The sequence below is a fragment of the Hyaena hyaena genome, unplaced genomic scaffold, assembly GCF_003009895.1.
Source record: "Hyaena hyaena isolate Hyena2069 unplaced genomic scaffold, ASM300989v1 scaffold_29, whole genome shotgun sequence".
Lineage (NCBI taxonomy): Eukaryota > Metazoa > Chordata > Mammalia > Carnivora > Hyaenidae > Hyaena > Hyaena hyaena.
Genome location: NW_024080661.1, coordinates 3,664,249 through 3,681,597, shown reverse-complemented (window position 1 = coordinate 3,681,597; position 17,349 = coordinate 3,664,249). Strand labels below are relative to the sequence as shown.

General features: G+C 48.6%; 1 protein-coding gene across 2 annotated transcripts in view; it reads left to right on the top strand.

Annotated features, from left to right (window-relative positions):
- Positions 1 to 16,388, top strand: part of LOC120229039 (speckle type BTB/POZ protein) — a 67,439-nt gene extending 51,051 nt beyond the window's left edge. For both annotated transcript variants that reach the window (XM_039227777.1, XM_039227778.1), the window contains 5 exons: positions 5,885 to 6,062; positions 9,077 to 9,132; positions 9,607 to 9,729; positions 13,666 to 13,808; positions 15,093 to 16,388. In XM_039227777.1, the coding sequence (XP_039083708.1) occupies positions 5,885 to 6,062; positions 9,077 to 9,132; positions 9,607 to 9,729; positions 13,666 to 13,808; positions 15,093 to 15,237 (645 nt within the window). In that variant the 3' untranslated portion in view covers positions 15,238 to 16,388. The remainder of the gene's footprint in view (positions 1 to 5,884; positions 6,063 to 9,076; positions 9,133 to 9,606; positions 9,730 to 13,665; positions 13,809 to 15,092) is intronic.
- The last annotated feature ends 961 nt before the right edge of the window (positions 16,389 to 17,349 follow it).

Sequence of the window (17,349 nt, the reverse complement as noted above, 5' to 3'; positions counted from 1 at the left end):
CCTTAACCTTTCCGACTTCTGAAGTGTGAAGTCTGCTTGTGTTTGACTGCAAATCACTTTTCTGCTCAACTAGATGGCTCTTGCCAGGAGTTGGGTGAATCGCTTTATCTTGCTGGAGTTGTTGTGAAATTGGGAAGGCGAGATTTTCTAGAGCGTAGATAAAGCTCTCTAAGTCGTGGTTGGCTAGGGGAGTTCTCTGTAGTCAGCTGGGGGAGTCCTTCTCTCACCAGTGACCTAGGAGCCTTTCTGGTTTACAGGAGAGAAGCCTTGAGGTAAAACTCCCAAAGTGAGAACAAGGTAGAAAGTGGTTTCTTTAATACGCATGTACTAATCAGTCGTGCTGTGCCATTATCGGTGTGTTGAAAATCGTCACCAGCTCCCAAGACTCACAGACGAATGAAACTTCCAGTCAGATGGGGTCTTTGTGTTCCCTATACGTCATGGGGTCAAGAACCGCTCCCTGAGCGGCACTGCTTGAGCGCACCCACTGTGTGTTCATGGGGACGGGGCAGGCAGGTTCCCCGGCTACTGGTGTGCTCGGTCGCTGAGCAGGCTCACGCCTCAGGTGGGTGACAGCTCCAAGGGCTTATCACCCCCTGCGTGGTGGGGCGGCATGTCCCCTAGGAATCTTGCCCTTTTGCAAAAGAGGTCTGGGCAGCGGTCACCGGCTTCTCTCCCTGGTCACAGCTCGTGGAGGGTCTCTGCAGCACAGTTGCTGCGGGTTAGAAAACTTCGAACGTGTAGTTTATTTTAGGGCCGCACTGAATACAGAGGTAGTCACGTAATAGCTACCCCCTGTCCTTCCTCGTTGCTAAGTAAAAGAAGGAGGTGCTGGAGTGACGGCCTCTCAGTAAATACATTAAACGTCGCAGTCATTTCTGTGAACTTGAAATTTGTATTCCGTGTAAGTCCTACTATTTACAGATCATAGTCAGTTGCCCAAGTGAAAAAATGAGAACAATTAGGTGGTTTTGTCTGAGCTTTGATGTTCTGAAACATGAGACCATCAATCTAATCTTCGCCTATCTCAGAGACCTATATTTCAGACAGATTTAAAAATAGTGGAAAATTCTATTTTCTTTTGGAAATGAAAGCCAGTCTTTGAACTGTTCTCTGAAAGAAGAGAAATCGCTAAATGTCGCCTCTGGTGTTTTAGGCAAAGCCTCAACCTTTATCGCCACATTTTCCAGCCCACAGTCGGTCCAGCCTCTTCTCCTTTGCCCCCCCTTCCAGCCCGTCCCCCCAGAGCCGTTGCAGCTGCTCCAACCCCTGTACCGCCATTCTCCCTTTGGAAGCCAACCGGCCTAGCCTCACTTGGCAGTCCCTCACCCTGCGGTTAAGTCGGGGGCCTCGCTTCCCCATGAAGTTCTCTCCCTTCGCTTCCCCATGTGAAATTCTCTTAGGAGAAATCCTGTGGTTAAGTTTAGATCTGTCTTACTGATTTCGAAGGGAAGTGAGATGACACTTTGGAAACGAGGAGATGTGGAACGGGGAAGCGTCTGCTGAGTTCTGCTGATGCCATCGGTTTCTTCCCATCGAACCAGGTGTGCCGTCTGCTCTGCTCACACTTCTCTGTTGGCCGCAGGTGCTGAGTGTTGCTTCTCGTACTTGGGCTTGTGCCCAGTGAGACTCGTCTCCGTTCCCAGGCTCTCCGTGCACTTAGTAGCATTCAGTGTTGCAAGACGGCTGCGTGTGGGGGGGGGGGGGTGTTGGATTGTGTGGGTTTTAAAAATGTCTGCAAGCGCATCTAAGTTCTTAGTGCCTCTCAAAGCTAGATCATTCTTCTGTCCTTTTGACCCGTTGCTCCCTTTTGTCAGTGGGTTATTTATAAATCAGTATTTTAGTTCGTATTTTTATTTTATGTATCATTGGTTTACCTCGTATTTTTTTTTTTATTATTCAGAGGCTTTTATGCAGTTGATGTCCACATACAAATTTAGGTCATGAGCCCTCCACTGCTCCGTTCCCCACTCAGCCTTTGGCCCGGGTACTTCCTTCCTGTCGGTCAATGGATTATTTATAGACAAGTGTATTGTCTCTTGACACAAGAGTAGGGTGGTTCTGTGGATTCTTTCGGCTGTTCCCAGAGGCCGCACGAAGGAACCCTAAGGTGAAAGGCCGAGAATCACACGTTTGACTTTCTTTCAGCAGTCTTACTGTTAATGAACTTTTATGTGAAATTAGGTTGCCGAATGAGTGGTCCTGTTTCTAACGTGCCACACTGGGCTCACCTCTCAGTGACGTTTTTGGTCATTAGGAAAGGGGACAGTCCTTCCAAGTCATTATGGCTGAGTCCACGCATTGGGAGGCCTTTTCAAAGCACTCCCTGAAGCACCTCTTATCACAGTCCTTCGAGCCGGATTAGTTCTGTTACCTTCATTTCGGTTACTCGGGAAGAGGCAGCGCCGAGGGAGGTCAGGTCATTTTTCCCAACCTTGCACAGCAAATGAGTGTCTGGGCCATGGCATTTCCCGCCTCTCGTCTGCCGTGCTGCACCGAGCGGAGCCAAACGCCATTCACCCAAGGAAGCATGGGCTCTACCAAGTTTTCTTAACAGCGGTGATCAACTTTGGTAATGGAAGAATCACGGAGGCTTTATGCTTTTAATTTCTCTTTAATACTTCGGTTCACAGAAAATCTACATGAAATATTTCAGCTTCTATTGATTCTTTTCTCTGTTTAGATTGAAAACAAACAGCTATTTCCCATAAAGATGCATATGTTCCACTTCCACTCTATGTACCTCCGACAGGTAGCAGATCCCAGGGTCTGTTTGTAATGTTGCACCTGAAGTTGAAATGTGAAATACCATATGAAGTAGCGAATCCCAGATGTGAACTGTCTAGACACTAGATGAGTCTTAAACTATGGCTTTCCTTCTCAAACATAGAATATCCTTTCATAGCCTGGGAATATGTATTTTGATCACATATTAAATATGTGGATCTGTTTTTCTTTTTTATCGTCTTCTTAATAGTTGGTTTGGCTATATTAGTTGAACTGCATGATGACACCAACATTGACCACAGAAGTGGTGATTTACTATGTAACGTCATTATAGGCCATAAACATAATGTTGTAAACCTGATGCCCGACCCACCAGCATCTCTGGTGACTTGGAACAGCCCCGTGTGTGCTTCTTCCCACACAGAGGATGGTCTGTTCCAGATCGTATGTTATCATCCCCTTGTTGGCTTGTGTGCCTGTTTTGGTTTGCTTGTTTGTACACTTAATAAAAATGGCGCCCAAGCATATGCAGGTCATGTAGGTCATGTTGCCGCCTTCCCCTTATGTGTGTAAAATGTTGTGTGGTGGGTGTAACCATCGCTCTTGCAGTTGCGGAGCTCTGTCATGGTGTGCTGTGTGAAAGAGGACACAGCAGTTTGTTGTGCTCTTACTGGGGGCTGTTCAGATTGTTGCTGGTCTTTGATTAGAGGTAATGGTGCTGCCGCAGACTGTCTCTGTGCAGTCTATTTTCCCCTCGATTGTTGTCCTTGTATGCAAGTTTAAATGTTTCCATCGGTCTTACCTTGACTTTTTAGGTTTCGATAATATGTACAAGAATTGGCATGGTCTTCCGTCTTTTATGGAATTTGCTTCTTTAAGAAAAGGAATTGACTTGAAAAGTGAGGCCCATTTACAGCGTGAAATGTAGAGGGTTATACAGCCTTCCTGAGACATTTTCATGTAGTCGTTTATAAGACGACATAAATGTCACATTCACGTCATCTTCACAGCTGCAATTCTGAATGAGTCTCCGTGGTCAACTTCAGAGGCATTAAAAAAATATCTTTGGTTTTTCGCACGATGGTCTCATTTTAGCATCATCATTTGCAGAGGAAAAACAATCCCTTCCTAAGTTGAAAGTTTTGGGCTCCGAAGACTCATTTGTGAATGCCATTTAAAATTTATTTTTAATTAAGCGTATTTAATGTTGGAAAAGGTGCCAGACATTCAGAGCCTGGGAGGCTCCCGGCGCCCATAGATCTATAGAACAAGTCTGGCTCAGACAGGAAAGGTACATTCTCCTTCCTGCTGTGTTCCTGTGTGTGCCTGGAGAGAGGCGCATCGCCCCAGCGAGATAAACCACGGTCTTCGGGCCCCACTCACTAGCAGGCGCCCATCTAACCAGCAGAGGGAGGGTCCGTGCTGGTGACCATGGCTTGGAATTCAGCTTTGTTCTTGCCAGTTCATTTTACCCAGTCTAGGAAATTGCCATCCAGTATTAATGACTCTGGGCTCCTGTCAACCTGCTTTCATTTAAGCTTTAGGAACCCACTGCCAGAAGCGTCTTCCATTCCCTCCATTGACCATCCCAGGAGACTCCTGCCTTTCCCAAGGAGGAAGTTGGATTTAATTGGTCTTTTCCTTTTCCTTTTTTTTTTTTTTTTTTAAATCAATATTTCAAAGCTATGGCCGGAAACAGGAAACTTCTACTTTTGGTGTTAGTATGAGAAAGTAGCTAGACCAAACTAGAGATCTTACACGGCACGAGGGAAAATGTCTGTGCGGTAGTTTGTGCTGGCCCCTGAGCTATTAAAACAATGTTATTCCCTGGCTCTGCTAAATGTGCTATAAATGTTAGGTACACTCATAATTGATTACCTTGGCTGCTTCATTGCTTGAGATCACAATGCCTGGTTTTAAACAAATGGATCAATTTCTTGACCTGATAGTAAATATCTCACTCCTGCACAAAAGTGACTAAGGGTCATATGGGTGGGGCGTTCATTTTGCCTCTGGGTTTATGACTGCCTTTAAAGGGCGGCTTGTGTCTTGAAGGTTGAGAGAAATTTGGGTCATTTGGGATGTTCCTTAAGCTGTCTTTCCCATCTAACTCATAGCGATAGAAGGAGTGAGGAGCCGATTCTCAGGGTGTGTGAATTCGGCTGCATATTAGCACGTCTGACGCCGTATGACGGACGAGATGAGACACAGCAATGGTTGTTAGGCAGAGGACTGATCTGCCAGGTCTTCCCTTTGGTGTGCTAGCATCTATTTATTTTGGAATGCTCTATGATACATACATCCTTGTACTTGGTATCCTAACAGATTTATCTGAGTTTCACTGACCCGTCTAGAAGTTACCTTGGTTTTTATCTAGGCCGAACAGTTCTTTCAACTAGTTAAAGCATGCTGCAGCTGAAGTCACAGGGGCAGGTTGGATCCCTCTGTAAATCTGTGGTTGTCATTCCAGTCCAGAGCAGTCAGTGCATGTCTGCCTGGGGCCGGCCATCTTGTATGTCATTGTCCCAAAGGACCGAGGAAGGGTGGGAATGGTGTGGGATGCCCACCCAGCTGCCACTGCTGGGGAGGGTCTTCCAAGCCGAGTTCTGTTCATTCGACTACCATCCATAAGGAAGTGCCAGTCATTTACCGGGCCTGATGGAGCTGCCTTTTATTTTCATGGTCCATACCTAACTAAAATACACTGCTTTTAGGCTTATCAGATTCTTTCTTCTAGAGAGTTTTAAATGGTAGTTTCCATGGGAGTTCTTTGTAGTTGACCTTTTGCATAAGGCAGAATAAGGTAAACACTTGGGGTTTAATACGTGTTTAGGTCTGTGTCCCCTTGCCCCCACCCCGTGGCTTTGCCCAGGTGTTCAGGGCAGGGGCGGTGGAGCCCAGTGGCCATTGGAGGAGGTTTGTGGGGCTTTGTGCCTCTCGGCCGAGGACGGCGTGGAGTAAGGATGACGGTGGCAGACCGGAGGTTGCTGGGCCCCCGGGGGGGAAGCCTTCATTTGTGGCAGTGGTTTGAGGAGAGCGTGAAGAGCGGTTGTATCTGAAGGGCCTGCGGCATGGGCGTGAACCCCATCTCTCCTCCCGCTGGGAAGAAGGTTCCCGGCCACAGACCCTTCGGACTGGATTTCCTTGTCTTTCACAGGTGAGCGTGGTGCAAGATTCCGTCAACATTTCTGGCCAGAACACGATGAACATGGTGAAGGTGCCCGAGTGCCGGCTGGCCGATGAGCTGGGGGGCCTGTGGGAGAACTCCCGGTTCACCGACTGCTGCCTGTGCGTTGCCGGCCAGGAGTTCCAGGCTCACAAAGCCATCCTGGCAGGTTGGTGTCCGTTCGCGGGGAGCGCTGGTTTTGGTGACACAAGGAAACACGGTGGCTGCATGATCACCTTTGGAAGAGCATCACTGTTTGGAACTGGTGTGAGAAAACTGAAGCTAGATGTGTTTTCTTTATGGCGGGGATGTTAGCGGTCATAACCCAGAGGCTGCTGTCCGTATCAGGCCACCACTGTCGGGCGGGGGACGGATGCCTCTGTACCTAGAGGGTGGATGTCAAACACCAGTAAAGAGCAGGTGTTCTCCACTAGACAGGGACTTGGGTGGTAATGGAGAAGATACTGGACCCAGGACTAAACCACCGTCTAGCTAAGAAACCCCCCCTCCCTGCAGTGTTAGCCATCCCTTCAGTTCAGACAGACAGACTCGAAGAATGAGAATGACGTGGAAGATCAGGGCTTGCTCTGATGATAATAGGCCCTTGGTCCTTAAGACCAGAAGGACTGACGCCGAGCAGGAGCTGATAGGCAGGACTGACTTCGCCTCCCACGAAGGCATGGCAGTCAGCCACGGACTTCTGTTCCGACCATAAGCCACGAGAGGAAATCACATGAACTTTCAGGCAACAAATTTCTTACCAAGACTCTCAGCTCCGTCGTTCTAAAATACACACCTGGCAGAACCTCAGTCTGGCTCCATCTAACCGCCTTCCTGTTCCTGCTCTCAGCTAGGTGTTACTGTGCGTGCCAGGGGAAGTCATTAACTCTTCGGCTAGCGTCTCCACGCTCAGCTGGCTCTCGGCACTGCCAGGGCCTCTTCAGCAGAGACGCGGCTCCCTTTCTTTTTCGTGACAATAGCTCCTTCAGACTGTTTACCAGTCTCCTTGAGTCTCCAGCTAGCTCCTCAAAGGGATGCTTGCTGCTGCTTCTGAGAGAAAACTGGGGCCCTTCTCCCTCAGCCCGGGCCTGTCGCCTTACCCACATTCTCCTTGCACTCTCCGTGGGGGAGGCGTCCTTCCTTACGGCCAAAGCAGGCGGCCTTTCCTACTTCTGTTTCCTTGCCAGTTACACCCTTGCTGGGTGGGATCTCCACCATCTCTCTTTCCCCACTTGCCTGTTTACCCCTAGCCTGGACTCAGGCTCCGGCTTCTCCTTCTAGTTACTCATTCATTTATTCTCTCTCTCTTTCTCTCTTTAAATAGAGCTGACAGGCTTCCTGAGTTAGCACATTTACTGTCTCTATGTCTTTCCTCCCCCTTATCCTCAGTTCACCTCCATGCCACGAAAGCAGTTTCCCTAAGTTCCCAAATGTGGAGGGTTCCTTAGTTCACATGGCGCCAGATTTCTTCTGCTGCTTTTCCTCCTGGTGCTCTGGCTACTTCTGGTATGTGGCCTCCCTCTTCTTCACGCATCCCTGTCCTCGCTGGTGTCCCTAAGGGTCCACCTCAGTTCTCTTTTCCTCTACTTACTGCCCCCCAGGTGATTTTGTTTATTCACGTAGCATCAGTTTCTGTCTAGCCTCTGAAGACCCTCCAAACCTGTCACTGCTTGGACCCTTCCCTTTTTTTTTTTTTTTTTTTTTTGAATTAAAAGCACCAGCCCGTTAATCTTCAGCTTCTGTGATGTATTTTGGCACTTTTCTAGTTGATGAGCCTTCTGAAATAAAAACCATGAGAACCAGTGTCTCTTTGGAATAGATTAAAATAGCGAGTCTCAGAGGGTTAAGTGATTTGCCCAAGATCATGTGATCAGAAAATGACAGATCCAAAATTCGTTCTTTTGGACATACACCATAGGCCAAAGTTCAAGTAACCAGTTAGCTCAGAATCCTACTATAAATTCCATCCGGTCCCCCTCTCTCAGGTAGTCTCAGCTTTCACCGAAACCTCTGATTTATTGGACCACATGATAAAATTCGAGTTTTTAAAGCCTTTTATCACTTTCATGGTTGAAATAAACTTGACTTGCTTTTCCGTGTTCATTGGACTACAGTGGGCATAGCTTTGAACACCATTTCTCACCCTTTTTTCATTATCCCCACTCTCCCAAGGGGACAAAAAAATCAAACTATTCTCAATGGGAAACAGTAGATACTAAGGATTAAGATTTTGTCAGGAAAGGTTGAGTTTTAAAGGGCCACAGAGGATTGTAATACCTAAGAATGTTTTTGCCTCTTTGGGGCATTACCATCTCTACTGTGGGTACACGGCTTGAAGGAATGGACGGCCTCCCACCAGCAAGCACGTGTCTCTTCTAGTTCATGGTTGCCTTCGAGCCCTGTTCTTGGCCTCCTTGCTTATGAGCCCTAGAACTGGAGAAAGTTGGTGTCATTGTTCCAGGCAAAAAGCCGGGTAGTAGAACATGAAGGATCTTCCATTTGAACCCCCATATCTACCCAGAGGAGAGCGTTGTCATCCTGCAGAGGTCATTTAAGTAATTCCCTTCAAATATGAATGGTTGGATTGGAGCTCTTGAGAAATTATTTTAAAAGTAATTTCAGGACTCTTGGTGGGCTCAGTCTGTAGAGCATGTAACTCTTGATCTCATTGTTGCGAGTTCAAGCCCCATGTGGGGTGTAGCGATTAGTTAAAAATAAAATCCTTGAAAAAAAAAAAAAAAAAGTACCTGGTTGGCTCAGTCAGTTGAGCCTCTGGCTCTTGATTTCGGCTCAGTTCATAATCTCACAGTTCGTATGACCAAGACCTGTGTGAGGCTCAGCGCTGATAGCATGCGGCTTGCTTGGGATTCTCCTCCTCTCTCTCTCTCTCTCTCTCTCTCTCCCCCCTGCATGCATGCGTGCGATTATGCACTCTCTCTTTCTAGTAAACATTTGAAAAAGAAAAGAAAGAATTGATTTCTTCCCCCCCCATGTATTATTATTCACTTAATTAGTATAATATAAGAAGAAAGGAATCTTATTATTCTGATATAATTTGAGGCTGAGACCCTTCCCCATAGCAGTGGGACCGGAAAGAAAGTGATCTCTTCATAACAGAGAAACCAAGACGTTTCACCAAGAAGTGTGCTGACCTTCTGTGTCTGTTTCCTTTTCGCTTTGTAGCTCGCTCTCCAGTTTTTAGTGCCATGTTTGAACATGAAATGGAGGAGAGCAAAAAGGTACGTGACAGAATGAAGACACGTCTTTTTAGCTGGGTGACTAGAGCTACACGATTTCCTAATTTGACACCAGATTTATTTTTCTGGTCGTGTTATTAAAACGGAGTAGCGTTCTCTGAATGGACACTTCCTGAGAGCAGGGAGAGGTGGTCCGGAAGCTTTCTAGGAAAAGCAAACTCACTGTGCCCCAAGTAGATGAGCCAGTTTGGAGGGTTTTAGACGTGTGTTTCCACTCAGGAAGAGGCCAAAAAAAAAAAAAAAGCTAGAGCCATCCCGCTCTTGTGGTTGAGAAGGTAAAGGTGGTACGTAGGGTAGGAGTGTCTGTTCTGATGAAGCGGGGCAGAAAGTTCATTCCCCTTCCTGTTAGGTTTTAGACGATCCGGACCTTTCTCTCACCAGAGCTTAAAATCGTGACAGTCGTTTAGGGGTTCTGTTCTGTTGGGATGTTTCTCATTTTCAGTTTTTCTGGCATAGAATCGGGTTGAAATCAATGATGTGGAGCCTGAAGTTTTTAAGGAAATGATGTGCTTCATTTACACGGGGAAGGCTCCCAACCTCGACAAAATGGCCGATGACTTGCTGGCAGCTGCTGACAAGGTGAGAGGAGACGAGAAAAATGGGGACGCCTAGTGGTGCCATCCCTTACGCGTCTGATGTTTGATTTCAGCTCAGGTCCTGCTCTCATGGTCATGAGATTAAGCCGAGTCTGTTAATCCTCTCCCCCTCTCTCTCCCTCTCCCTCTGCCCCTCCCCAGTGCATGCATGCATGTGTGCTCTCTCTCTCTCAAAAAAAAAAAAAAAAGAGAAAAGAGTAGAAAAATAATCACAAAAGTAGTTTTTTGTGACCCCAAAAAAAAAAAAAAAAAAAGAGAAAAGAGTAGAAAAATAATCACAAAAGTAGTTTTTTGTGACCCCTTAAGTTTCATCACTGGGCCGCTGTGTTACATAGTCCGTCAGATGGACTTGTGTCCGAGTGTGGCCGGGACGGTTCTGCGTTACCAGCACGATTGATTATTGGCAGAACCCTGTTGATCTTTCGCAGTGTCCTGCTTTGAATGAAGGAAGTCCCCCTAGTTAGAGAAAAGGATAAGTTTGATGCTTACCTCTCTTCCCTTCACTGTTGTGATCACACGTAAGCACCGTGATGTTAAAGATTCAAATAACACTAATGTTTGGATTTACGATTTGGCTTTAGGATTTGTGCAGTGTTCTTGAGTTCGTTAACTTTTTTTCTAAATAGTGAGTGATTTTATTTTCCCTTTAATTCCAGTTAATATACAGTGTCCTATTAGTTGCACGTGAACGATAGTGATTGGACACCTCGTATACCATCCAGTGTTCATCACAGCAAGCACACCCTCCATTCTCTGTCACCTGTTTCACTTTTCCACCCACCCACCCACCTCCCCTGAGTTCATTAATGTTTCCTTCACCTTTGTCAATAAGACAGTGATCTTCTGCTCAGTGTTGTCGCTAGTGTTTTCAACTTTTACCTAAGTACTTACAGAAGTAGACCATATTCAGAATTAGGAGTTGGTCGGTAGCTCTTTGGGGAAGAAAGAAATACGACTACAGTAAATGTGTGTGTCGACGGTAAGACACATTTCAGTTTGAGAACTGTTAAAGTGTGAAAGTTAAAATTATGCATCTTAGAATCAGGGAAATAAGGTGATGACCAAAACAGGCCCATGATTCCCAAAATCAGGTTGGGGGGAAATGCTAGTGAAACACCGAGTTTAAAGTCAAATCACTGCAGGACTTCTCGGAACCTTTGCTATGTTAACGTGCACTGTGCATTCTCTAAAAGCATAGGATAGCGTTTCTCTAATTTCGTTACCCGTGGAATCCTTCTCTTCGGGGACCGCCGGGGATTGGTGCCCACCAGTACACACTTTGGGAAAAGGACTTTCGCTGCGTACATACATCAGGAAGAGCTCGGTAACCTGTCCTCCAAGGCTCTGTGGTCCGAGGACGTACAAGCTGGGGGCTTGGGTAGCTATTCATCCCATGGAAGTTTTCCTTAAAAGGGCTTACGCCTGGCCAGCGGTGGACCCTGTGAGCAAGCCAGTTCCCGCCGTGGGTGCCGCTGCCTCCTGCCATGATGCTGCAGTGCCCATCTGAGGGCAAAGCTGGCACAGCCCTGAGGGCACCGGAGCCTCCCCAGGATTTGCCCAGAAGAATACCCTCCTTCCACCTTTCTTTGCACCTTGGGAACAGAGGAAGTGCTTGTTTTTATAGTGGAAGCTTTATCTTTATTGATCAGCTTTTTGGAGTGTTTGTAGAGGATGAGGCTTGTAAACCCAGTCAGTGCTGCTGATGAAAAGGATTGAATAATAGCTGTATCCTTCTTATCACCTTTCAAGATTTTATTAATAGAGTTAAGCAGCGCAAACATTCCATACCCGCCCAGTCGAGCTAGCTTGACCACGGGAATCTTGCTTTTGGTGGAAGCAGTAAGAAGCACACGCTGGGAACTCGGGGGAAGGAGAAGACACAGCTTTTGATAAACATGAGTTTATTATGATTGTGCCTCCCCCGCCCTCGGATTTTCAGTGAAGTTTATACGCACCAGGTATTTGGCCCTCTCATCTTCATGACCCCATAAGGACGAGCAGTATCCCCAAAAGGCCCACTCTTCAGACAGCAGTACCGGGGCTCAGCGGTGTCTATTCCCAGAGCCGGCCTTGCCGTCGCGTCATTCCTGGGGGGTCCGTTCCTGCTCCTCAGCCAGAGAGCCAACCGGGGAAGCCCTGATGGGCCCGGATTGCCCATCTGTGGACGGATTGCCCATCTGTGGACGGTTATTTTCAGGACGGGGCGTTAACTTACAGTTTTAAAAGATCAAAGTGGCTGAATCACAGCAGTGCTTTAAATTTGTGAATGAAAAGTAAGTGAAGGTGCGTTTTCAAATTCCATTCAGAATTTCCCATTAGACAGTCTCTGCTCCGAGCTTATTTGGAGACATTTTTACCTTTACGCCTTGTGAGCTTCAGGAGAACAGAAGAAGAAATCCTTCATGGAAGGATCTAAACATCTAGAATTTACCCAAGAGGCTGAAACAGTTCTCCTGAGCTTTTCCAGCCTCCCAGGGACATGTGTAATTAGACCAAAAGCAAAACACAACACGTCGGCCAGGCCTGGGGGACACAATTTCAATCTCTTGGGCAAGTGCAACCATTAGGCAGGTTTTTCAGAAGCATAATTAAGGGAAAAAACTTGGTCCCCCAAGGGACAAGAATGGCTACTTTTGTCTAATTATGCAATAGGGATCAGAGCTGTTCACGGTAAAAGTCCTTTTAAAAGAATGTTTTGAGAAAGGGTGAGAGGAATGTTCTGTGCAGCACCGCATAAAGGCAGAACATTTACTCAGCCTTTTGCAGCCTTTTAAAACAAAAACGGCCACCTCATTTCTTGCTTGTCTCGTGTCATTCCTGTTTTCCATGGAAACTGCTTTCCAGTTACTCAAATGTAAAAAATTAAAGCTGCACCAAAACCAATAAAACTCTCTTTCTGCTGCAGGAGATCACAGTGCCAGCAGATATGCCTCCTTGCCCAGAATTTGTAAAAATCAAATTGTCTTGGTTTGATTGCCGTGATTTGGCCTGAAGGCGTGTTGTGTCATTGCGCTCAGAGTTCCTCAAGGCGCGACCTGTACGGAGGTTGTGGCTGCCTGTAAAGCAAACCACTCTCCTGTGAACGGATTAATTACATTTTATTTATGCCTCCTTTTAGCCCTTCCTCCTCCTCACTGCTGAAGTTCCTTAGTTACGTTCATAATCTCATATTTGAGAGCAAGTAGTACAGTGGCATCAGAACAGAGCAGCTAGATCAGATGTGCCCAGTGTTAGTTAAACCAGGCCTTCGTTTCCAGAACATTCCTACCTTTCACTTTGGAAACTAGGAAGTTTTTCGATTGAAACAGGACCCAGGTTCTCTGTTATTTTGTTCCTATGCCCTGAGAATCTTCACTTCGGCCGGTAAAGAGGACCCATTTATCCCTTTCTCTTTCAAAGGAGGCTTTTGGTTGACCCTCATTGAGGCCCAGCTAGTGGCGCAGATGCTGGTGAAAGTCACCACAGGGCTCCTTGTCACAGTCCCAGGGGCCGTCTGGGCTTCCCTGCCAGGCTGGTGACCGTGTGCTTTGCCCGTTTGGCTCCGAAGAAAAGGATGGCAGAAATGTCCATTGTCATGTCCCATCGGCCTGAAGCAGAGTCGGGCCTCCTTTCGTAAGGGAGAGTGGGTGGTGGTGGTCTAAGGAACATTTGGATCCTACTTGGTGGGGGGGGCGGTGAACTGGAGTTTGGGGAGCTCCTCTGTAATTGCCATCTTTCTAATAGGGAGCCTTGAGGACTTGAATGGCAGCCGTGTGCTTGACCTCAGCTGTCTTCCTTTCAGCCGTGGGCGCTCGGTGATGTTTTATAATTGCACACGCTGTGCAGCTGCCCCGGGACGGTACCAGCGAAGGAAGCAGCTTCGGTAGTGGCAGCCCGGAGCCCTTCCCACTCTGACGGCGGCAGCGCTTGTGTTTTACAGTACGCCCTGGAGCGCTTGAAGGTCATGTGTGAGGACGCCCTCTGCAGCAACCTCTCCGTGGAGAACGCCGCAGAGATTCTCATCCTGGCTGACCTCCACAGCGCTGATCAGCTGAAAACTCAGGCAGTGGATTTCATCAACTAGTGAGTTGGCATCTTCAGAGTTGTTCTTTCAAGGTAGTTGGGGTAGCTGGAGAAACGGGAAAGGCTTTGAATTAGTGAGGAAGACGTGCAAGTAGCTTCATTAACCCCTTTTAGTAGTAAGTAGAGGGTTTTCATCTTTCCCTTCAGCTTGACAGTCAGAAGACAGTTTCACTCTTCCAGGGCTAGTGCGATTGCTGAGATGTCGTACTTGCTCGCAGGGGTGGGAAATGAAGAGAACGAGAAGTTGCCAGCCCGGAAAAGATGTGTCCCCCACTCCCCCTGCAACTAGTGTCTTTGCTTCACACTCACGGCTTTGCTAGAGGACGTGTAGACTCTGGGAGGACAGAAGGATGTTTTGTAGGCATTAGTAAAATGTACCTAACGGTTGGTTGTGGGACGGGGACAAAAGGGAAGGGATAATCGGCAGGTGAGGTTGTTAAGTACGTTCAGAGAAGTGTTTGTTCCGGTAGATCTGCTCCTTCCTCCTGCATGACAGGCGGCCTGGCCAGAGTACTTTCCGCAGTAATTCTTGGTGGGGCCTGTCCTCCTCACTCGCCTGTTGGAGAACAGAAGTTGGGGAAAGCCCAAAGAGGAGAAGCGGGCCTTCGAAACCCCTCACAGCAGCAGTTCGGGGTGCAGGCGGGTCTGAGAGGTTGCCCGGTAAACGCGTGAACATTATTCGACCCAGAAAATGCCCCAAAACAGGAATCGACCACCACTAAGTCTGTTTATAAGACTGTTTCAAAGGAGTTTACCAAGTGTGGCAAAAGTGGGAGAGAAGAGACCCTTAAATGGTCCCCCTAGGTACCGCTCGCTCTGTGCTGGACACTCGCGTGGTGCTTTTTAGATGTTAACTGGCCGGTAGGGTGTGGTTACGACCCCCTCCTTTCTGAGCGCACGGGCCCCAGGCTCTGATATGCTCTGTGGTCAGGGACTAGAAAACGGCAGAGCCACACAGAAGCTCAGGGCTGCCTGACCGAGAGATTCCTTGCTCTTTCTCTGTAGTAGCAGCATCACCCCTGCCTATAAGGAGCACTGGTCATGCAGAGAAGAGCCTGCGGAATGTTCCACCTTTTGTATGTGAGAGCGTAGGGGCTCCAAACACGGGGTTTCAGGGTTGTGGCAGCCACAGCCCGGCAACCTGTCGGCACCTATTGAGGGTTCTGCTTCCGCATTCCTCAGGGACACCCTTCCCAGTGGACGCTGGAAAATCAGGCTCCCCGGGGGCTGGTTCCTCGATCTCTCGCGTGCCTTTGGTAACCCGTCTCTCCGCATTTCTCCTAGCCACGCTTCGGATGTCTTGGAGACCTCTGGGTGGAAGTCCATGGTGGTGTCCCATCCCCACTTGGTGGCTGAGGCGTACCGCTCTCTGGCTTCAGCACAGTGCCCCTTCCTGGGACCCCCACGCAAGCGCCTGAAGCAGTCCTAAGATCCTGCCCGCCGTAAGACTCCGTTTATTTTCCGCAGGCCGCAGCTGCCGTTGCTGCCACTGGCCACCAGGTAGACGGCGCAGCTGTGGAGCTTTGACTCTGTGGTGGGGGCACAGGACTGCATCGTGGCCCCCAGACTTTAAAACAGCACTAAATAAACTTGGGGGGAGCGGGGGGAGGGAAGGGCCCAGGGCCTGGGGCTGTTCAACCTAATGAAAACCCTGTCGCTGTGTCACTGTGTTCCCTTGGGCCCGGCCGAGTGTGACACCATGGGGGTTCAGTTTAGGCGCCGGCCCTGAGGACGTCCCAGCGGTGGTGGTGGTGGTGGTGGCGGCGGCACTTCGGAGAGAGACCTGTCTGCATCTGACTGAGCGGAACAAATCGTCAGGTGCCTGGAGCAAAAAAGGAAAAAAAAAAAAAAAGAGAGAGGACATTTAGTTTTAAGAGAAGGGAAAAGGCAAAGAAAGAAGAAAGGATCTTTGGAGAATTTCTCAAAACTCAGTTTGTGGATTCCAAGTAGTATTTATGTTGAGGGAAATCGTAGTCCATCCAGCGGTGCGGCGGCCGGGATGTTCGCGAAAGCTCTTCGCCAGCGCGCGAGTGCCCGCAGAGCTCTCTTGTTAGCACTTACTGTTTGCAAGGACAGAATACATCCTTTTATCCTTTTATGAAAAACAACAAGCGAAGGCAAAAGGGGAAGGCGGTTTTCTGAGCTGGAAGATGAGTGTTCTGATGCGGTGGCTTTTGCAAAAGATCTCTGTCGGTGTTGAAAACTGGAAAAACCAACAACAATGCATCCAGGACTCGTGCCGTCTTGATTAGAACCGCGGTTCTCGGTTTTTAGATATTGTGGAAAATGTTTTTTGGCATTTTTCTCTGATTTTATTTCTCCTCCCTCACCTCCCCCTTTTCTAAAAAAAACAAAACAAAACAAAAAACAAAAACCGAAGAAGGAGAGAAGAGAAAAGGAGATTGTACTGTTAACGCTGTGTGACCAAGATCCCAGGACACATCGCTCAGCCCTTCGCACCCGCCGTGCCGCCTGCGCAGGAGCCAGCCCCGTTCCTTCCACTTCACCCCTTTCCCACGGGGGGGACTTCCAAATGTTAATTTTTTTCTTTTTGAAAATATAAATAATTACTATTTTGTACCGTGTGGTATCTCTGGTCTTTTGTTGCACTCACCCGGCTGGTGTTTTGGGTCTGAGTTCCCTAAGGGATTTCGAGGGCTTCGTTTGACCAGTAGGCCTGCCGAGGTGATACTTGAAATGTCCGTCATCAGGGATTTATCGCGCCTCCCTGATCCTGAGCTGCCTCTGTGAGCTCCCAGCGTCCACTAGTGTCTTGTCTGTCTTCAGTGTCTTGCGGTCCATCCTGATGACGGATCAGGCTCCTGCCTCTGCCGAGGCAAGTAAATGTGGGGAGGAGCCTTCTACACCCTGCATGGCCTAGCCCCTTACCCCCAGTCTCCCCTCTCCTCGGTGACTCGAAAAAGATCCAGGGGACATGACTGTGGAGATTAAATAAAGGGAAATTATTACCACTGACTGGTTCTGTCACTGACTTGATGCGTTTCCAGGAAAGTTAATGGCCGAGTTCCCAGGGGACTCAGAGGACCGCCCTGGCCTTCCGCTGCCTTCCTCGCGGCACAGGACGGGGTGGCAGGAGACCCAGAAAATGCACTGGCCGTGTGGCCACGGTGTGTGCCCGCAGACGGGAGACTCCACACGGCCCACCTTCCAGGTCCCTTCGGTGACTTTGGCCCTTGCCCACTTTCCAGTTTCCGTTGATGCTGCCAGTCCCAGAATCTATTGTCGTCTCCATACCATCAGACAGAGGGTTTGCTTATTGGAAGCCCCGCTCCGTTGCACTTCTCAGTTTCCTCCTGCGTGTCCCTTACGCGAGGAGGTGCCCAGTTCTTCATGTCGTGGCCGCTGTCCTGTGCCGCTGCCACCTCACTTTCCAGGCCGGCACACAGGCCCGGGGCTCCGCGCTCTCTACCGTGCTGCCCCTCGCGCCGCTGCACTTGTCCGGCTCTCCTGCTTCCCCTGACCCTTCACGTACGGTGTTTAGCTCAGGCCTCCCCCCCCCCCCCCCCCCCCCCCCCCCCCC